We start from the raw sequence: 21138 nt of genomic DNA, 5'->3' as shown, positions 1-21138 counted from the left end.
AGTCACCTGGTCATGCTCCCTGAGTTTACTGATGAGGAAACAGATTCAGAGAGGAGAGGCAGGTCCCCTGGGGACACACAGCGAGTGAGTGACGGAACCAGGACTGGAGTCCAGGTCCTCTGGCTCTTGTTGTACACACTGTGCCCATTGCGGGCCTCTGGAGGGGATGTGGAGCAGAATGCTCACGGGAAATTTGCTAGAGAAGATGAATTTGAGTTGGATCTTAGAGGATGGATCAGTTTTGAACTGGAGGGTCTGTCTGGGGGCACTACTGGGGAAGGGACAGATGGGCTGGGGGCCAGTTCACTGAGATGCTCAGGAGAACATTTCCAAGATCCCTCCCAGGCTGGTATCCTTGGGCAAACCCCACACCCTCTCTGAGCCTGCATCCTTTCCCATAAAACAAGCAAAACCACACCTGCTCTGTAGGTCCTATTAATGAGCATAGTATTAATTACAGTTGACATTTATGGGGTGTTTACCTTGTGCCAGGCGCTGGGCCAAGTGGGCACCTGACATATATTATCTCATACAATTCTCACAGCAAACCCACGCCTGACCTCACAGCAAGCTCTGTATGAATGCTTTAAGAAGGACAGAAGTCACTTAGTGTAATTTCAGGCACATAACAACCACTTGGTAAATGGCATCAACAATGACAAGTAAGAATGACAATACTTGGTCCCTTCCTGTGGCCTTATTTTCTTATTTTTCCTCCTCCAGAGCAGCCTGCTAAGAATCTGTTTTTGGAAGCAGCTGTCCTGGAATCTTCCTCCTCCAGGAAGACTTCCTGGACCAGCGTGGAATCTGTGGCTCTCCCTGGCCTTTCTCCCCTGAATTTCTGTCCTATTTGTGTCCATCTTGGTGATTTAGAGTGTGGGCCCGGGTCCCTGTTCCCTAGTCTGAGAGGTCCCACAGTTTCCTCAGGGCAGGTGGCAGGGGTGGGGCGGGGTGGGGGACATGGGTGCAAGGGGAGGGTGCTGGGGAGGTTGGCGTGGTGAACCCTCTCCTCTCCCTGATGGAGATGCCGAGACTACACACAGGGAGTCTCTTGCCCAGGTCATGTGGAGATGCTGATCTTGCAGGTCCTCCAGACCAAGAGAAGATAGTTGGACCCCAGCCACCAGTATAGGGCAGCAACACAAATCAGAGCCTCGGAGCTTTTCATTTTTATTTTAAAGGAAAAAAAAACAACAAAAAAAAAACCAGTGCAAAAATCCCATTTTTCAGTGTCAGCCATGCCCACCCCCCACCCCCAGGTCAGTCCCCCTGGCTCAGGGTTGGACTCTTTCCTCCCGCTCAGCACCCTCTCCCCTCTCATGCAACCCCCTAGGGGCTGGAGGTTCCACTTCCCTGGGGTGCTAGATCCCAGCGGGACTTGGGGGGAGGGGAGGTAAGAACTGGAGGGGGCAGCCCCTGGTCCGTCTGCCCCCACCAGGTCTCCAGCCATGGCACCAGGTACCCCTCTTGGCTCTCATTAACCCTTTCCTGATCATACTACTAGCCCAGGGGGGTACTGATCTGGGGGAACCCTGTCCACACCCCTCTTTGCCCCGGGGCCGGCTCGGGGCTCTCCTCACTGAGGTTGGGGGGAGTTCCCGCCCACCCTCCCTCCGTGGTGGGGGAGAGCGGTGAAGTCCCCAGGTTTAAATACCTTAATGAAAGCAGGGGATGGGGAAGGAAGGGGCTTTAGATCTAATAAATTATTAGCGTTTTGTTTTTAGTGTCCGTGGGGGGCCGGGCGGGCGGGGGCAGGGCGTGGCCGCCAGGGCCCTCCCTTCCCTTACTGGCGGATCTCGTTCTCTATGAGGCTGTCCTCACAAGACTGGAAGTCTGTGTCCGTGAGGCCGTCAGGCTGCATGAGCAGCTCCTCGTCCTGGGAGGAGGACGACGGGGGCTCGTCCCCCGAGCTCCCGGGAGCCCCGTCCCCGTCAACTTCTGAGTCCTGCAGCACCTGAGCGATGTATTTCTGAAGGAGGAGAAGGGGGCGGTGTGAGCGTGGACAGCGGGGGGCCCCTGGGGGGAACAGGGCGGGGGTCTCCCGGCCTGTGGGGGAGGGGCAGCAGCTCTCCTTCCAAGGGGACATGGAGCAGAGCCCCCAGCTGGTGGAACCAGATCCCCACCCCATCCCCGGGCTCTGGGACAGGCTCCCCCTTTCCTGGATGGCTGACAGGACACCCTGCTTCCCGAGGAAGCCATGCTTCCCCCACCCCGCGCTTGGCCGTGGCGGGGGTGGGGCACTCACCGCAGATTTGGGGACAGCGGCAGCATTGGGGGGCCGTCCATTGCTTCTGGGGTCCACGGAATCTGTCTCCGTGTGATCAATCTTGAGGGGCCCGGAAGAGTCAGCGGGTGAGGGGCGAGGCCCTTGCCCCAGTGGGTGGACTCCGCCCTGGGCCGCCTCCCTGCCCCCTCGTCCCTACCTTGTAGTTGTGGGCACTGAGGTATTTGAAGTGTCCGAAGCAGACGTGGCAGAGACAGACGACAATGGTGATCACCAGGACAACGAATGTGAACATGGACGTCGGGGCTAGAAACCCTGGGTTGGGGTGGGAGGACAGAGAAAGGGCTGCAACCTCTCCTCCAGGCCCCCTCCCAGGGACTTCTGCTCCCATATGCTGCGGCTTCTCCCAGGACCCTAGCCTGCGACACCCCCACCCCACCCCCGGGGGCCTGCTCTGCCTGCACCCTGGCGGGAGGGTCTTCTGCCCCCCGCCCCTCCCTGGCCTCCAAGGGTGGGGGGTGGCCCTCACCTGTGCGCATGGTGGAGAAGAACAGCAGCCAGAAGAGGCAGAGGATGGGCGCGGCCACCACCTGGTTGACAGCGCCCGAGTGGATCTTCTTGTCCAGCTTGGCCGGCAGGTAGGCGTAGTAGAGATTGTACCTGTCTACCAGGTGCTTCAGCAGCATGTACATGAGCCCTGGGGGAAGCCACACCGGCCCTGACCTCGGAACCAGCGCTGCCGGGCCTGCGTGTGGCTGTCACGGCTTGTCCTGGGCCTTTCAAGGTCACTGGAGGGCTGGCCCCCTTCTTCTTCTGCCCCAGGCCCAGTAGAGAATAGAGCCCCAAGCCCCTTGCAGGAGCACGGAACCCCAGCTTCCCCTGCTTCAGCCCCCTCACTCTGAAGCCCCTCACCAGGAATTCACTGGTAGGAAGCTACTGGTTTGGGTCAGCAAGCACCTTCCTGCATGTTGTTTTTTCCTATCCCTGACCCTAAACAGAGGAGTGTAAGTTAGGCGGTAAGGTCTCTCTTCCTGGAGGTTGAGGGAATGGGACATTTCAAATGGGGACAAGGTGGTTAGTTTGGGAGTCTGGAGCCTTCAATAACCAGGGAGGGTGGTGAATGGATTAGGGTGTTAGTGGGGGGAAAGGATAGATGAGGGGAATGATGGGGGTGAAGAGAAACTTTGCTTAATTCTTTCAGAAAGAAGAGGTACTTGCCGAGGTTACAAGGTGCAGCTACAGCAGGGTATTTCCATGAGTGGTAAGGACCCAAACCCTCCCTGAAACCCAAAGGTCTTTCCCGAGTGTACAGGGCTGTGTACAAGTGTGCCTGTGGATCCTGCGTACGACTGTGTGTGCGTGTAGACTCCTCAGTGGGCATGTGCTCTCTGTCCATGTATACCCACTTGCATGAAGGCACTGGTATGAGGGAATATGGCCGTGTTGGGGAGATGTCGCCCAGGGGCAGCACACTGGCCGAAGCCAGCCTGAGCTGAGATGGCTTTACCCTCCTCCCCCACAGGCTGAGCCCCAGACTGAGCCAGGGACCAGGCGGGAGGCCCGAGGGGCCGGTCTCCCAGCCAGGGCCCTGTCCACTCGGGTGGCCTGCCTTGCTAGAGTGGAGCAGGAGAGGTCCTGGGTCCCCCCGAGCAGGGCCCAGGTCCCGGCGCGGCGGTGCCTACCGAAGGGCACGATGATGGGGCAGGTGATACTGTAGGTCATGACCACCGTGAAGACGCACATCATCCAAGCGTAGGCTGCGCCAAACTGGAACTCGTAGGCCTGATGCTGGGGGGGAGATGGGCAGGAGGGTGGCTCAGGGAGGGGAGAGGAGGGGAAGACTGGAGGGGCTCAGGCAGGTGGCCGGAGGGAAAGGGACAGGAACTCTGGGGCCAGAAAAGAAGCTGGGGGTGGGAAGTGAACCCAGTGTCCAGGGCAGGGCAGGGCAGGGCGAAGCTGATGGAGAGAGAGGGGCTGTGGCTGAGACGGAGGTCAGGGTGGGTACAGTGATGGGGCCTTCGAGGGATGAGGGGCTGGCCGGTTGGTGGGCTTGGGAATTGGATGCCCAGAGCCCTCTGTGTGGGATTAGGGCAGAGGTACCCTGGGTCTAGATCCAGGCCTCCCCCAGTTCCCATCACAGAACACTAGACTGGCAGAACTGGAGGGGCCTTCAGGGTTAGCTACGCTTTGTCACTGTACGCAAGGGAAAACTGAGGCCCCAGACGGGAAGGGGGGAGACTGAGGGCCACGGAACTTGGCTCCCCAGGTCCCGGCCGCCTGGGGCCCCCACACTATAGCACGGCTGCTGCAGTTTCCGGTTGGGCCACCAGGGGGTGCTGTGCGCGCCGCGGCAGCCCCGGGCGGCCCTACCCGCTTCACGTTGCGCCTCTCGGCGGCCGAGCGCGCCAGGCAGAGCCGGATCATGTACATGAGCAAGCCCGGGATGCGCAGCAGGTCCATGGCGTTGCCGATAAAGGCGGAGGCAATGACGTAGTTCACGAAGAAGGCGCCGTTGTCCGGCAGGAACACGCACCTGCGGGCACCAGGTGCTCCAGGTCTGCACTCTTGGGGGACCCAGAGGCCCCCCTACCCACTGCCAGCGTGCCAGCACCCCCAAGGTGCCTTTTTCCACGTGGACCCTCCAGCTGAGCCCTCAAAGCACCCATGTCTCTGAGCCCCCTGAATGTGAACCCCCAGATGCCTCCAAAGTAAGCCGAAGATAACCTCAGTGTGTGTGAGCCCAGAGGCGCCCCTAGAACTTGCGCCACATAGAGACCCCTGGAGAGACCAGTGTTCAGGGTATGATTCTGGAGATCTCCACGGCCATCCCCCTCCCTCCCTGTGAGCCCCAGGAACACCCTGAAGGCTCCCTGCCTTAGATCTTAATTTAACCCAGAGTAACCCCCAGAGTATGAGCCTCCAACACCCCCAGAACTCAGCTCCAGAGACCCTCCCCCAGAAGTCTTCAGAGGGGGGGAGCCCAGGGACCTTTGCCAGTACCCATGACACCCCAAATGTGAGCCCAAGGTGACTACAGATGGCCTAGAGCAAGACCCCTAGAACCTGCTCCCACATAAAGAGCCATGGCACATGTCCCCCAAGACCCCCTCTCAGGGATTTCCAGGGAAGGGACCCCATAGAGAACTGCAGTCACACAGCCTGAGATTTCAGTGGTGTTCCCAGAGCTTGTGCCAGAAACACCCCAAGGTGTGAGCCCCAGAGTCCTCCGTGGTCATTCTGAGTGAGGTGTGAGCCCAAGAGCCTTCCAGAGAGGCTCAAAGGGTTGGCACCTGAGACCTTCATGGAGTCCCCTAGGAACCCTCACGTCACTCCCACAGCACAACCAAGATCCCGCTATAGACCTTTCCAAACCCCCTGGGTGAAGCTCCAGCTCCCACGGTTAGTCCCAGGATACAAGCCCCAGAGCCCACCATAGAAACCCCCCTGAGTGTAAGCCCCAAAGCCCCAAATATACCCTAAGGGTGACCTCAGAATCCAGAGTGGTTCCCAACACAGACCCTCAGACATCCCATGTATGCACCCAAGACAGCCTCTGGGGGCGACCTTTGGGATGCCTGACCATGATATAAGCCCCTCTTCCTCCCCACTGCAGGGGTGGGAGCTTTGCTGCACCCTCCGATGGGGGAAATACCCACCCCCCCAATCTGGTCTCCTCCCTGGGGACCCTGGTCACTCACTCAAACCGGATGGCTGCCTCAGCCAAGAATTTCTTGTCAAAGAGCCAGCGGAAGAAGAGGTCCAGGCTGGGGAGGGGAGAAGAGGAGATGGAGGTGTTGGGGGCTAGAGTAGCCAGAACACCAGAGGAGGGAGCGTCCCATCCACGAGCTCTGAGCACGTGCCCCAGACCTGGGGCCCCTGGCTGCTCCCCCTCTCGCCGTCCCCCACCCCAGCTCCCACCCCTTCCTCCAAAACCCACCTGCTCAGTCCCAGCGAGGGCAGGAGCAGCACCATGAAGATGAGAAAGGTGTAGCACTTGTGCATGGTGGTCCTGTTCTCACCGGAGCTGGGGTGGGGGCAGAGGTCAGGCGAGCCAGCCCCGTGCCTGCTCCCCCAAGCTCCTGCAGTCCCAGGAGGGTCCCCTGGGAAGGAGGGGGCCTTCCCAAGGTGAGGATCCCAGTCAGCATCCCTCCCCTGCCAGCTCTGGGACTGCCCGGGGTGTGGGGGGTCTGAAGGTGGAGGGCGTGCACCCAGGAGTGTCACTATGTGGGTGGAGAGGGGTGTTGTCTCACCGTGTCCAGTGGGCTTCAAAGAAGGCAGAGTAGTAGACGATGGTGGGGAGCAGGGCCGAGAAGCACCACAGCAGCAGGGTGGGGAAGAACTGGGTGATGATGGGGTTCTGCAGAGGGCAGCGGGGCGGATGGTCTAGTAGGCCCAGCTGGCGTGGCTTACCTGCCCCCCTCCTCCACTGAGCCCCGGGCCCCCCTCCCCCTGCCCCCAGCTCCCAGGGCCTCATTGGAAGTCCAGAACATTGCGACTTCCCTGGTGCAAGTCCTACCACGCCTTGGCAGTGCAGTAGCAAGTTCAGTCCCTGACTGGCGAACTAAGATCCCACATGCCTCAGAGGAACTGAAAGCCTGCATGCTCTGGAGAGCAAGTGCCACAACCAGAGAGTCCACATCCTGCAACTACCGAGTCTTGTGCACCACAACCAGAGAATCTGCGCACCGCAACGGAAGACCCCGCGTGACACAATGAAGCTCCAGCGTGCCACAACTAAGACCCGACGCAGCCAAATGAATAGATAAGCCCAGAACCGCTGGGGGCCAGGGCCATCTGTACAATCCCTGCATGAACTGTATTAGCAGTTAGCATTTCTGAACACCCACTATGTGCCAAGCACTGATGATGGTCTTTTTTTTGATCATGTACTTTTCATGTATTAATTCTTACAATAATGATATTACCCCATTTTAAAAATGAGTAAACTGAGGCAAAATGAAATTCAATAAATGAGAGAGTAAGAAGTACGAGTGGGGGGTGGATTTGAACGCAGGCAGCCTGGGTCTTATCTATCATGCTGTTATCACCCAGTGATGGTCAAAGTGCCTTCTCATGAGCTTTGAGGTTCCCAGGAGGCTTGTAGGGGGAGTGAGGATGGAGTAGCAGAAGCTCCCCCCCTACCGCCACCACTGCCATCTGAGCGACCTTGCTTTTCCACACTGAGTTTCATGTACAATTTCTTTGGATAAAAGGCATCAGAATCCAAGTTTGGAGGCCAAGGATCTGGTCTGGCCCTTGACGCTTGGTTGGAGAGATTGAGCGGAGAAGGACTTGGTTTGAGGTCACATGATTAGTTAGGGATGGACCCAGGCTCTCTCTTCCTGGAGAGCCCCTCTAGGTGAGTGTGAACCGAGGGAGGCCTCTCCTGGCGAAAGGTGGCACGGAGCCCGAGGGAAGAGCACAGAGGGGTCTGCAACCCATGGTCATGTGGGACCTTCTTAGCAGGGCTGGGCTGGAAAAGCAGGGCAAGAGCTAGACTGGGCAGGAAGACTGGCTCCACGCCCCTCACATGCCCTTGGCCAGGGGGATTGGGGGCCTGGGGTCTGTGTCTTGGCACACAGTGTGGAGGGTTGGGGTGTGGGCCTTACGTTGAGGTACTCCACAGGCTTGGTGACGTTGAACTTGTCCATGGTGGTGATGATGATGGCCGGGGTGGTGAGGAAGAAGAGCAGGATGAAGAGGACGACGTTGATGACCAGGCAGCGGAGCCACCAGATGAAGCCACGGATGGAGAGGTGCTCCCTGGGAGGGTGGAGGCGTCACTTTGGGGCCAGACGCCTGACCCGACCCCAGAGACACCTAGGACCTCCGTCTCCTCCCGTGCCCCACTGTGGGCCCTACTGGCCCCACGGAACCACGCCGGCGCCATCCCCCTCTGCTCACCAGTAGATGTTCTGGGGGTCGGGGGCGTAGGACACGGTCCAGTTGGAGATGTGCAGGGACTCGCTGCAGGACGAGGAGCGGGGCTCCCCGCGGCACGTGCAGCCCTGGCACTTACACACGTTGAAGTCCTTCAGGATGCTGGGGGAGGGGGGCACGGTTACCGGGGACCCAGAGCCCCAGCCGGCCCCTCGGGGCTGGGGCGGGCGAGCGGGTCTCACATGGCCGTGATGGTCTCGTTGTGGAAGGTGACGAAGGCCATGCCGAGCGGCTTCTCGTTCACTTTCTCCTTCTCCCGCTTGTAATCCTCCTTCAGCTTCTGCTCCAGCTTCGTGTAGTACTCGATGGCCTCCACCTGCCAGGACGGACGGGCGAGGTGGGGCCTTGGTCAAGCCGCCGGTCCCCTCCCTTCACCCAGAGGCCCCACCCGGAGCCGACTGCAGCCTGGGCATGGCCTTAAGCTCTCCGTTCACTCGCTTCTCCTCACAAGCACCCCGAGAGGTGGGTACAAGCAGCCCTGTTTTACAGATGAGGAAACTGAGGCATGGAGCAATCCAGAAACTTGCCGAAAGCCAGAGCTAGTAAATTCAGCAAGTTGGCCTCTTAGCTGACCTCTCCTGATTTGGGTTTTGAAACCTTGGTTGCTGTAGGTACAGGGAACAGGCCCAACAGTGGGACTAGGGTGTCCAGGATGTAGGAACAGATGGGAGGGGCTGCCCCTGCCCGCGGTCCTCACACCAGCTCTGCTTCCTCTGGGACCTCTCGACCTTGGGGTATTTATGTGCAAGGCCTGCTTGTGTGTTTGGGTGTTCCTAAGGTTGTGGGACAGGCCTAACCGGGAGATGCATCCGTCTCCGTTGTGACCTGCTTCCCCAGGGCCTCCCACCCACCCTGGCCGGGGGGCCCTGAGGCCTGAGCCAAGCCCAGGATGCCCCGTACCTGCTCACAGCCGCGCACCACACAGCAGCACAGATGGCCACAGGGCTTGGGGTTGATCATGGTGGGGACGTTGTCCTTGCTCTGGAGGTTTGTGAAGTAGAGTTTTCCCCGCTCGGCCTTCTTTCTGTGGGACCCAGGTGCCCGGTCACCCACCGCCCAGCTGGGTCTGCTGGAGGATGGGTAGGTGGCCCAGCTCGGAGGTCATGGAGTCCACTCCCCAAGCACAAGAGCCACTGTGCTCTTGGGTTTGCTTAGGGTGCATGGTTCAGACATATCCCCAGTCCAGGGTCTCCCCACCATCCCCTGAGGGCCAGAAGTTCTTCCCATAGCCTAAATTTCTCACACTGGAGCAGAGGAAGGGTACATCCTCAAATGGGGTGGGGGTGGGGGGGACAATGGAACCCCTTCCTCCAACCTCCAGGACTTGCTCTTTCCAGAGCTGAACTGACAAGCGCTCCAGGGGTAAATTAAAATCAGGCGCCCTGGGAAACAACTGGAAGGGGAGCCAGACTCATGAGTGGCAGCCAAGATGCCCCCTGCAGTGGGCAGGGGGACCTCTGATGTTGCCCTCCCACCCTCAGCCCCACTACCTCTCTGCATCCAGGAACATCAGACGAGCTACGTTGTAACACGGGCGGGCTTCCAGAACCGTGCAGTTGGGGTAGGCCTCCCTGAAACACAGTCCACCATCACGCTCAGCAGGGACCTTGCCCCCAGCATGTCCCCAGCTTTCCTCCATGACCCCATCCCCTTCAAGACACACAGCCCCAGTTCAAGCCCCCTCTTTCTGAGTCTGCAAAGACGACAGTTCCCAAGAATAAAACTTCATGAAATTGCTCCTCCTGTTCATCCGCGTGGGGGGGAGTGTGCACGGACCCAGATGAGAGCGCATACTCACAGGGCACTGGGGACACCACAGCTGTGGTCTGATGCCTGTCTGGGGACTTTACGTGGAGAGAAACTGCCTTTAGTCTTGGTTGTTCTCTTAAGCCTGTTCCCAGGAGGCCTGGCGACAGTTCAACACTTAGCCTTGACCATCAGCTGATCCTAACCAGCTCACAGCCCTGGGCGGCAGAATGGTCTCTGGTGCAAAAATGACCAGAGGTTGATCCTGAAACCTGAGATTGACCTCTCAACACTGACCAGAGACTGCTCCTTTATCCTGACCCACTGACGGATAACCCAGACCCAAGACTGACCCTCTAACCATGAGCCCAGGTTGACTCCACCTTGACTTGAGACTGACCAGACTCTCAGAAGCTGGTACCCAGTAGCGCTTGAGGGAGGCTTACAGCCTGCGTGGAGAAATACTTCTGTTTTCATCCTGATCACACACTGCTCTTCCTGAGCCTAATCCCTAATCTAGATAGAGGTCCTGCCTTTTTTGGTTTGTTTAATATTTAAAGAAGGAAATACCAAGTGTTAAAGATGTGGAGACGTGATTCTAAAGTAACAAGATGGACCTCACAAACCCATGAGAATTTGGGAGCTTAAATCTGGGATGGTGTCCTTGAAAGGCACTTCCTAGGAGGATCCGGACTCTTCCCCTGACACTGGATATAGGATTAGAATTGTGGGTGCATGCTCAGTTGTGTCCGACACATTGTGACCCCATGGACTACAGCGTGTCAGGCTGCTCTGTCCATGGGATTTCCCAGGCAAGAATACTGGAGTGAGCTGCCATTCCCTTCTCCAGGGGATCTTCCCCACCCAGGGATCGAACCCAGGTCTCTTGCATCTCCTGCACTGGCAGGTAGATTCTTTACCACTGCGCCACCTGGGAAGCCCCCTGATATTGCTGTGGCTCAAACCATTTTAGGTTCATCTTTAGAAGGGCTGTCAGCCCTGTGGCAGGCTAAGTCCTCATTTTCACCCAGCTAATCTCTAATCCCCTAATCCCTCCCACGCAGGTTCCCTGATTTTGCACACAGGTTATCCCCTGATTCTTCTGGGTTAGTCTTCCAATCCAGATAGACCCCAGGCCTGGAACCCAGACCCTGGCGGATACTGACAACTAGCAGGCCCTCCACATGGATGAGGGCTGCCTCCTGCTCAGCACCATATACCCAGGTGCTGGGTCAACAGCCCTCACATGGTCAACAGCCTTCACATAGTAGGTGCTCAATAAACACCCACTGTGCTGTGCTGAATGGATGAGTCAATGAAATACTGCTCACCATGATGCTAAAAACTCCAGTGAGGACTGCAGTCTCCCCAAACCCCCTGCTTATAGGCTGATCAATAATTTTTTTACATTATTTTCATTTTTTATTTTTATATTATTTTCATTTAATTTATTTGGCTGCATCGAGTCTTTGTTGCAGTGTAGTGGGAGGGCTCTCCAATTATGGTGCATGGGCCTAGTTGCTGCATAGCATGTGCAATCTTAATTCCCCAGTGAGGGACTGAACCTCTGTCCCCTGAACTGGAAGGCAGATTCTTAACCTCTAGACCACCAGGGAGTCCCCCTGACTGTTAGTTTTATTTTATGTTTAAAAATAAATTTATTTATTTTAATGGGAACATAATTAACTTTACAATATTGGGATGGTTTTTGCCAATCGGGCTGTTTCCTAAGAATACCACAGACTGACCCCTGAAACAGCCACCTTGGACTGTGAGTTCCTCACCGCCATGACTCGTCTGGCTCTTCTTTGTCCCCCGGGACGAAGCACATAGTAGGTATACAACAAACGAGTGCTGGATCCATGGATGCTCGACTCACAGGGTTCATTCCCTCAGTGCACAGAGGGCTCTGCTCTAAGGCCACCCTGTCAGAGCCCCCGGTGCCCACCCCATCAGAAGCAGCACCCTCCACGACCCCGCCCTCTGCCCCTCTCCCTCCACGACCCCTCCCCCTGCCCCTCTCCCTCCATGACCCCGCCCTCTGCCCCTCTCCCTGCTCTGGTTTTCTTCCAAGCACCCACCCCCACCTGCCAAGGTCATTTCTTTGCCATCTGGTTCTCCCTATTAGAATATAAGCAGATGAGGGCAGGTTTCCTGCCATACCCCCAGGTTCCTGCTCTAGTGTGACACAAGTTGCTCAAAAGACACGTTATTGGGACTTCCCCGGTGGTCCAGTGGCTAAGATTCTGCGCTCCCAATGCATGGGGCCTGGGTTCAATCCCTGGTCAGGGAACTAGATCCCACATACCACAACTAAGACCCCGTGCAACCAAATAAATACATAAATAAAAGAAAGGGTCAATTAAAAAAAAAAGACACTTGTATAGACAAGTTACTAAAGGACTTGTCTATACAAGTTGACAGCTGACTCCATTTGGACAGTAACATTAGAGATGTCACTTAATTCTCAGCACACACTGTCCTTAATCTTGACCCAGCCTGCTCCCTAATGCTGAGTGCAGCTTGAACTCCAGATGGGACCCCAAATTGTTCTCTCATACTGACCAGTGATTGATGAGCTAATTATAGCTGTTGCTCTGTAAACTGTGGGAGGGCAGGACTTGTTTCTAATTGATTTATGCCTGGCACACAGAAGGTGACCAATAAATGCATGTTGAATAAAAAAGAGGGTTCACTCGAAAACCCTGGTCACAAACCAGTCATTCGGTAACACAGGGGCCTGGGATCCGACTCCAATCCCATTCTGATCCAGGACAACAACTGACTGCTCATCCAGGTCAACCGACCTCACTAAATCCTGATCCTCACCAGAGACCGAGCCCTGATCCAGACCACCAATGGCCCTAGTCAGGACCTCCGGCCAACTCCTAATACTGTCCCCAGAGACTGGCCTCTAAAGCTGGCCTCCGCACTGTGAAGCCCTGAGAACTCGATGGTCTTGCACTCATTTCTGTAGTCCCCAGGCCACCACATGGACCTCAGCAGCACCTGAGAACAACCGCTGAGTGGACAGATGAACAGATGCTGTATACAGACTGTTCTGGCCACTGGAAGTGAATTTCCTTCACTTTACTAAGACAGACTTCTGGCTAAAAAGCACCTCAGAGAACATGCAGCCCAGCTCTTCTGGGCTCCCTGAGGATGCACTGAAAACTGAGAACCTTCTCCCTGCCAGTCCGTGTGCACACAGCCTCCAGAACACCATGCACAATTCTGAGAAGGCCACATCCTCAAGGGCCCGTGGACCCGGGGTCAACAAACCATGACCTGGTTCAAGCCAGGAGGAGGAAAGGCCCAGGGACTCACTTTTCAAGTATTTCTCCAGCTCTTTGAGGGACCTGAAGTCCAGCCCAACACCTTGGAGTCAGAGAAAATTCTTTCTTAGCATAACCCCCTACCCTGTACCACAGCCCCTGAGCCCCCCAGGACAGAGGCCTGCGACGATGCTCTTGGAGCTGAAAGAAGGCAAAGAAGGGTCCACGGGTCCTGGGGTTGGGGACAGGGGGAGGAGCTACTCACTCAAAATGCTTCTTGATCTTCTCTGACTCTGCATATTTGGAGATTCCGTTGATGAAGAGAGTCCGCTTCACCTGGGGAGTGAAGGGGGCCAGTTTGCCTTCCTGAGGCTTGACCCTCAGAGAGGGGGTGGGGAACGGGGGAGCAGAGAGGGGCAGGTGGGATAAGCAGACCTTGGCATAAGCCAGGGGCGGTGTTTCTAATAGAAATCAGACAGTGAGCAGAGTGAAAGCCCCCTGGCCTCTTGCCTCCTGAGGGCTTATGGGGGTGCAGAGCGGGTACTACTTGCAGATCCTCAGACCCTGAGGCCCCAGCAGGGTGGGTGCATGGAGTGGGTGTTCAGTGCTGGTTTGGGGAATAAATATAGGAGAAGAGGGACAATCACTCCCACAGCCACTTCCTGCCCCAGGGCCTTCCAGGCACGGCCTTGCCTCATCCCCCACCCACCTTGGGAGAGGGACCATTCTCACCTCCTACAGAGCAGGGGACTGAGCCTGGGGGAGGTGACTTAACTGGCAGGATGGGGGCTCCTGGGCTGCTGAGCCAGGATTCAAAACCAGCTGGCCTCACCTGGGTGCTGACCACACCTTAGGACTCAGCAGGAGAGTCCCCGGAGGGTGGGCTGGGGGCGGGCCTGGCTCCGCTGCACTCACCAGGTCATCCTCCTTGTAGCGCATTTTCGAGGTGTGTCTGCGCATGCTGTAGACGGTGAGCAGCAGGTACAGGAAGGCGAAGGAGGTGTGCAGCCACAGCAGGTTGTTCCTGGCGGGACAGAGGGGTGAGTGGGGCCACCAGGGCTGGGAACACTCGCAAACACCCCCAAACCTGCCAGTGTTCATGAAACCCTGGGGGACTTCCCCGGTGGTCCAGTGGTGAAGAATCCGTCTGCCAGTGCAGGGGACACGGTTTGATCCCCGCTCTGGGAAGATTTCACACGCCGCGGGCGCTGCAGGGCAACTGAGCCCATGCGCCACACCTACTGAGCCCACATTCTAGAGCCCACACTCCGCAACGAGACGCCACCGCAGCGCAACTGGAGGAGCCCTTGCTCGCCACTAGAGAAAGCCCATACACAGCGACGGAGACCCAGCACAGTCAAAAATAAATAAGCATTAAAAACAACAACCCTGGTACAGGGCCCCTTTAGAGACTCGGGTCCTCTGACGCCCTCCAAAGGCAGGCCCCACACCCCACATCCTGACCCCAAGACTGTCCCATTCCAACCACACTGTCCCCAGAGGTCATCTCTTCACGCCCTCCCTGCTGGGTACACTGCCCTCTAGCCACCACCAGCCAGCCTCCCTGGGAGCCTCTCCTTCTGGCTCCATCCCAAGCCCTCAAGGCCCCACCGTCACCTCTGCAGCCTCAGTACCTCTCCGCCAAACACCCCCCTTTTTCCTCCGCTCCCCATTCCCGCCCAGACTCTGCGCACAGACCCAGGCCTCGCTTGACCAGCTTCCCACTCTTACCCTGATTTCAAGTTGGCAATGGTGGTTCTCCCGAAGCTGTAGGCATTGTTCTCTGGGGGGTGGGACGAGGGAGAGGATGACGGAGGGGTCAGGGCACGTCCCCTTTTGTCCCCTCCTCTTCCCACCACAGTGGTCCTGGCCCTTACTGACCCAGCAGGTCCCCTGAGAAGTTGACGGGCAGCACGATGCCTACAGAGAGGACACCCACGGCCACCAGCAGCCCGATGATGTGCCGCTGGAAGGACAGGTAGTGCACGGCGTCGCCTCCACATTTGTCCCGGATCTCGTCATCCCTGTGGGCACCAGGGACAGGCGGATGTGGTAAGGACCAGTGTGCCGGAGGGGCCATGGCTTCATCTGCCCTGGCCCACCCCAGCCCACGTCCACCCTAGCCCTGGCTGATCCGGCAGCAGGATGGGGCTGAAAGAGGGGAGGTGGGGCTCTGGGTCCCCTGTGTCCTGAGAGGGGAGGGAGAAGGAAGTGAGAGGGAAGGGGAGGGAGAAGAAGGAAGGATTCAGGGAGAAGGGGAGGGAAAGAGAAAAGAGAGGAGGAGGAGAGGGATGGGGGGACAGACACAAAGAGAGAGAAGAAAAACAAGGCACACTGCAGAGAGGAAGAGCAGCAGGGGATGGGGAGAAACGGAGGTGAGAGGACAACCCGAGGAGGGCGGACAAAGACGGTGGCAGGAGACAGAGGCGGGAGGGCGGAGGGAGGTCTGGGAAGCAGCAGTGCTCGCCCTTAGGCGTGGGGAGCCCTGGGCGCCCACGGGCCAGGACGGTGGCGGTGCTGACCTGTCCCGGCTTCCTGCCTCTCTCAAGGCTCACTGCCTGCCTGCCGCACTCTGGCTTCGTCTCCTGACTTCTGCCTGCTGGAGACTGGCTCCTACCTGCAGCTGGCTGGCTGCCCCCAGCCTGCCTGTTGCCCCTACCCACTGGCTGCACATGGCTCTGAGGTGGCAGCGCCCGCGCCTGCTTGCACAGGGTGGCAGGGGCGAGGAGAGCTGAGGGCAGAGCAGGCCCCCCAGGCGGGGGAGGGGCACAGGAGACTGCTGGGGGGTAAAGTGAGGCCGGCTCAGAGGAACAGCAGGGGCCTGGGCCCCTGGAGCAGGGAGGTGGGTGCTGGCTTGGCTAGGAGTGCTAAGGCCCTCAGAGATGCTGGCCTCTGGACTTGGTAGGGAGATGACAGGTCTGCTGTTTCTCTTTTTCTTTAGAACTTGAAGATCGTTCACTTACTTTATCCTGAAGATGGCTGTCAGCCAGGAACAGAAACCCTGGGGGTACAGAGGGCTGTCAGCTGGTGCCCCCATTCCACCACCCTCCGCCGCCCCTGAGACTCCCTTCCCCCCGCCCAGCCTCCCTCCCAGCTGACCCCAACCTCATGACCACTTCCAGACTGTGGCTCACCTTGTCACAGCTCCCACAGCCCCCAGAGAAACCAGCTCATCCCAGAGAGGGGCAAAAGGGGTGCCCGCCCTCAGGGAGGAAGAAGGACCAAGCCCACACGGGGTCACCTGTAGACTCCTGGGCTCAGAGTGCAGGTCCCTGCAAACACCCAAGGGCAGCGGAACCAGAGAAAAAGTCCTGCAGTTGTGTGGGCCAGGGTGGGGATGGGTGGGGTCCGGGGTCCGGGTAAGGGACCTCAGACCTGCAGCTTCTGCAATGTGGAGAGTCTGCAACGTGGCTGCCAAGAGCAGAGGAGTGGGCCATGGTGCCCAAGGTCCTGCCACCTACCTTCTATGTGCTCAGTTGCGTCTGACTCTCTGTGACCCCATGGACTGTAGCCCATTGGGCTCCTCTGTCCATGGAATTTTCCAGGCAAGGATACTGGAGCGGGTTGCCATTTCCTTCTCCAGAGGATCTTCCCTACCCAGGGATCGAACCTGAATCCTTTGCGAATCCTGCATTGGCAGGCGGGTTCTTTACCCCTAGCAGCACCTGGGAAGCCCCAAGAATACCCCAGAGGGACCAGCCCAGGGTCACTGTGAGCTGTGATCTGCTCTCAAGCCCCCAGGCTTGTCTTCAGACAGAGACCCTGCTCAGGGCAGGGTGGGGCTATGTGGAGAAGAGCTGGGCAGAGAGACCCTGACCCAACTTCCTACTGGGAGACTTCCAGGCATAACATGGGATGGGGGAGAGAGGTGCCCTCCAGCCAAGATACAGGACAGTAAGTCTGGGGACCATCTGGACAGCTCTGGCTGGGAGGGGTGACACCTCTGCTTTGTCACTTACCAGTATGAGTCCAACTCAGGAAGCTGACAGGCTTCTTCTGCTACGGGGGCCACAGGAGCTCCTGCTCCCAGGGGCCCCAGCCTAAGCTGGACTGACCAGGGCCACCTTACAGCCTGAGGATTAGAGTTCTGACCAGGGTGAGAGTTCTCAGCCTGGCAGAATGACAGGTGGCCAGACAGGTAATGCCAGAGTGTTGGGTCTGATCTAAAGGGGTCTGGGGTCTGCTATGCCTCCGCAAGTACATGCCTTGTCTACAGGAGCCCTGCCCCTCAGCTCCAATCTACAAGCAGGTCAGCTGGCCCCAGACTGCCAGGGGCCACCAGCCTGCAACCTCTGAGCAGCACAGTGGATTCTGCATGTTTTGCTAAGCAGGCCTGGAAGGCTCATGATTACTTCCAGGAAAATGTCTAAGGAAAAAGAGGTCCTTAGGATTGCTCACTGGAGAAGGGCACAGAACTCTACTGGGGAAAATGACATTTAGAAACCGCAGATGTTCAACCTGTGCTGGTTTGGAGGCTGTCATGGAAGACAGAGCCCGGAATTCTGGGTCTGGGTGCTACCTTGTGGCTCTCGGACGAGCATCACCCTTGCTGGGCAGAAGGCCCCACTGAGTAGACCCCTGACTCCATATCACCTAAAGCCAAGGCTGCTGAACCCACGTGCCCCGGAAGAGGGGGTGCTGAGAAGCTGGGAGGAGGACACTCACATTGTCCCTTTGGTCAAAGTCGACGGAGCTGGAGACAGACGTGAGACGTTCATACCGGTCGTGACTGTCCCCGTGCATAGCTGAGGCCACACTGGGGGTGGAGAGACGAGAGATCAGAGAGTGGGTGAGTCTGAGTCCCTGGGGAGCCGGGTCGAGTGGGTGGGCTCCCACTCCAGAGCTCCAGACAAGGCACAGAAAGCGCAGAGGCAGAAGCGCGCAAGAGTGACTGCCCTCTCCCTGCCTCCCTTGAACCCGCACCTTCCCCTCAGGGGCCCCGGGGGCCTGATGCAGGGATGGGGGAAGGATGGGAGGGTGAGTCTTCATCAGCACCCCAAGACTGTTGAAGGAAGTCAGCGGGGGCCCTGCAGTTCCGGAGCTGACCAGTGGGGGCCGGGGGAGCAGAGCCCATGCTGGGCACAGGGCAATGGTGGGGGCGCATGGTGATGGGGAAGGACAGGCTGGACCAAGAGAGCCCCAGAAGGGCCGGGGACTGGGGGGCTGAGAGGTGTCCCCCACCCTCCCCTTTCCCGGCCCCAGCAGCTGCCGCAACTCCAATGCCAGGCCTATAGACACAGACGGTGACGGACACAGAGGGCCGCGCTCAGAGCTTCTCTGGCCGCCCCCCTCCCAGGCCTCCAGAGCGGGTGAGCGGGGAACCCTGGAATAGGAAAAACTAGCTGTTAGGGGGTGAGAAGCCACTGGAGACGCCCAATCTTGTCTCTGCAACCAACAGGGTGACTGTCCTGTGGGTTCCCAAGGAAGACGGCTCCTCCACCCCAGCCAACCGGGGTGGCGGACGCCTGCGCGCGCAGGGCGCACAGGGAGCTGCTTCTCCCAGGCCAGGAGCCGGAGGGAGAGATGGGGGAATATGGCAGAGACAAGCTGGGGAGCCCCCTGCTCTGCGAAGCACACCACCTGCGTTAATCCCAACATGAGCCTGCAGAGGAGAAAACGGAAAAAAGACACCGGCAACGTGGTAGGAAGAGAAGCATGAGAGAGAAGAAAAAGGAAAGCTGGTTTAGTGGGGGTGAGGGGGCTGCCGCCCCACATACTATTCCTGCTCCACTCGGTCTCGCTCCTGCCGCCGGCGCCTGGGGACAGAGAACAGACAGGGTGAGCGGGGCCGGGATGGGTCTCCAGGCACTGGCAAGGGACCAAGGCCCGCTGTGGGCCCCTGTGTCCCCATGCCTGCTCTGGGACCGGTCCCTCTTCATCCCCTGCCCCCACCCTCCCCCACCCCCCCACCAAAGAGGATGAGAGCGGGCTGACTCTCCTTCTATCCCTGAGGAGCATGGACAAGGTGTATGTACATGTGTGTGTGTGGGCATGCGAGTGTACACACCAGCCTGTGTGTAGGGGTAGGGGAGGGTCCCAGAGTCTTACCTGTCTGCATCTGTCACCAAGGCCAGCCGCCCGTAGTCCCAGGCCACCTTCCGGAGGATGGAGAACAAGAACAGCAGTGCCTGAGGAAGGAGGGGGTGGTTGGCAGGATGGGAGGACATTCACCGCCTGGACCAGCTAGGAGGGCAGGGTAGAGGGGCAGGATTTTTGTCTGAGAAAAGGAGGACTCCGGGTGGGATGAAGGTCTGAGGCTGAACTTGGGCTGGGTGATGGGGCTTCCCACCTGCAGTCACACATGGGGAGTCAGGGGCAGGTGGGGGAGTGGTTAGAGTGGTGGGTGTGGGCCAGCTGTGATACAGGGTGTGGTGCCGAGGGTGGAGGGGGGCATGTGGGCACTCACAAGGAAGCACATGAAGTCCAGAGCCAGCACAGTGGGGACGCCCCCGAACGGCAGGCCCTGCAGGACGGTGCTGCGGATGCGGGCGCTGTAGCAGTAGTCCTTGGGGTTGCTGCTGTTGAGGGCCATGGTGCCCAGTGTGGCCAGCAGGAAGGGCAGCATGGCTGCTACTGCCGCATGGTCCTCCTGGGCAGAGGGCGGAGCGGTCAGCCGGGCTCGGCCCCTGCCCCCCTCACGGTTCTGCTCGGGGCTTCGGCAGGGGCGGCGTAGGGAGGGCACAGCGAGGACAGGTCACCGGGCTGCCTGGGTGGGTGGGAGCTCTGGCCTCTGGAGATAAGGGCCCAGGAAGGGAGGGTTGAGTCACACGGACTTACTTTCCCTGGCTCTTGGGCTCTGGGTCCGGGGAACTCAGCCTGGGTCTGGACTGGGGTGACCGGTTTTTCTAAGCTGGAAGATGTCTCTGAGTCTCTAGCAATTCACCTCCCACCACCTCCATACATATACACACACACACACAGACACACACACACATCCATTCTCTTCAAACACAAACTGGCTCTCTCTGTCTCTGTATCTCTGTCTGTCTCAGGCAGCGGGCAGAGCTGAATCTGAGGGAGGATGGGGAGAGGTCTTAGGTCTGAAGATCCAAGACTAAGTGGAAGGGTCTCTAGGCCAGGGGAAGATGGGTCAGGAGCCAGTTACCTGACCCTGACTGTCTCTTCCTACCCCTGTTAGAACCATGGCATGGTTTCATCTGCTCAGTTTTCAACTCAGTTGACCACCTTCCCAGTATAGCTGGCTTCAGAGTGAGATGTTCAACTCTGTCCTCAGAGTAGGGGTCTGAGGATGGGGTCAGTGGGAAGTCCGTTAAAAAGCAGGACTTCTGCATTTGTGCTACCTGTCTCACTCAGCCCAGTCACACCTGTTTACCCTCATTCTTTTTCCTGGGCCATGGCAGGAGCTACACCTTTCTCTCTCTGGTTTCCTCATCTCTTTCCAATTTTCTTTGCACCTGAGTTGTAAGGACTACAATTCCCAGCGTGCCCTGCTCCTGCCCCCAAGCAGGGCAGGCTGGGAATGCCGTGCCCTGCAGCGAGCTTTTCCATTGATTGGCAAAGGAAGGAAGAATGAGCCGGGGGCCTCTTAACCAGCCCAAGCTCCCTGTAGCCAGGGAAGTGCCTTCTGGCCTGCTTCCCTGACACTGCCAGGCTTTCAAGCCTTCAACGGTCCCAGTGGACGTGTGGGGAGGAGGAGGGAAGGGGCAGCTAGCCCTGATGCCTGGGTTCTGGAAGTGCCTGGGGACCAGCTGGGCAGGCTTCTGGGGTGGAGGAGATGTGTGGGTGTGGTTTCATGGCCCCACCCCCCATCCTACAGGAGGGCCCCTGGGGGCCCCTTCTGCTGACAACACTGAAGCTCTGCTTTGTTGGGGAGCGGGGGGACGGGGGTGTCCCCAGGGAAGAAAGGAAACCAAAGAAAGAACAACAAACCTAGGATGGGTGTCAGCAACTCTGGGAGCAAGCATCCCCCAGCCCCCTGCGTGGCTCAGAAAG

At 58.3% G+C, this 21138-nt stretch overlaps 1 protein-coding gene across 2 annotated transcripts in view; it reads right to left on the bottom strand.

The window, feature by feature from the left end:
- Window positions 1–1220: 1220 nt before the first annotated feature.
- Window positions 1221–21138, bottom strand: part of TMEM63B (transmembrane protein 63B) — a 24674-nt gene continuing 4756 nt past the window's right edge. For both annotated transcript variants that reach the window (XM_068994071.1, XM_068994070.1), the window contains exons 2-24: window positions 19592–19774; window positions 19234–19313; window positions 18903–18941; window positions 17851–17941; window positions 16149–16186; window positions 15067–15209; window positions 14917–14968; window positions 14101–14209; window positions 13451–13521; window positions 9655–9735; window positions 9065–9188; window positions 8347–8480; window positions 8129–8266; window positions 7834–7987; window positions 6475–6581; window positions 6162–6248; window positions 5923–5988; window positions 4595–4757; window positions 3907–4012; window positions 2754–2921; window positions 2424–2539; window positions 2246–2326; window positions 1221–1969 (exon numbers count right to left, since the gene is read on the bottom strand). In XM_068994071.1, coding sequence (XP_068850172.1) covers window positions 1784–1969; window positions 2246–2326; window positions 2424–2539; window positions 2754–2921; window positions 3907–4012; window positions 4595–4757; window positions 5923–5988; window positions 6162–6248; window positions 6475–6581; window positions 7834–7987; window positions 8129–8266; window positions 8347–8480; window positions 9065–9188; window positions 9655–9735; window positions 13451–13521; window positions 14101–14209; window positions 14917–14968; window positions 15067–15209; window positions 16149–16186; window positions 17851–17941; window positions 18903–18941; window positions 19234–19313; window positions 19592–19750 — 2493 coding nt within the window. In that variant the 5' untranslated portion in view covers window positions 19751–19774 and the 3' untranslated portion in view covers window positions 1221–1783. The remainder of the gene's footprint in view (window positions 1970–2245; window positions 2327–2423; window positions 2540–2753; window positions 2922–3906; window positions 4013–4594; window positions 4758–5922; window positions 5989–6161; window positions 6249–6474; window positions 6582–7833; window positions 7988–8128; window positions 8267–8346; window positions 8481–9064; window positions 9189–9654; window positions 9736–13450; window positions 13522–14100; window positions 14210–14916; window positions 14969–15066; window positions 15210–16148; window positions 16187–17850; window positions 17942–18902; window positions 18942–19233; window positions 19314–19591; window positions 19775–21138) is intronic.

Source organism: Capricornis sumatraensis, chromosome 22 (genome assembly GCF_032405125.1).
Source record: "Capricornis sumatraensis isolate serow.1 chromosome 22, serow.2, whole genome shotgun sequence".
Classification (NCBI taxonomy): domain Eukaryota; kingdom Metazoa; phylum Chordata; class Mammalia; order Artiodactyla; family Bovidae; genus Capricornis; species Capricornis sumatraensis.
This window is presented reverse-complemented; position numbering and strand designations above follow the sequence as displayed.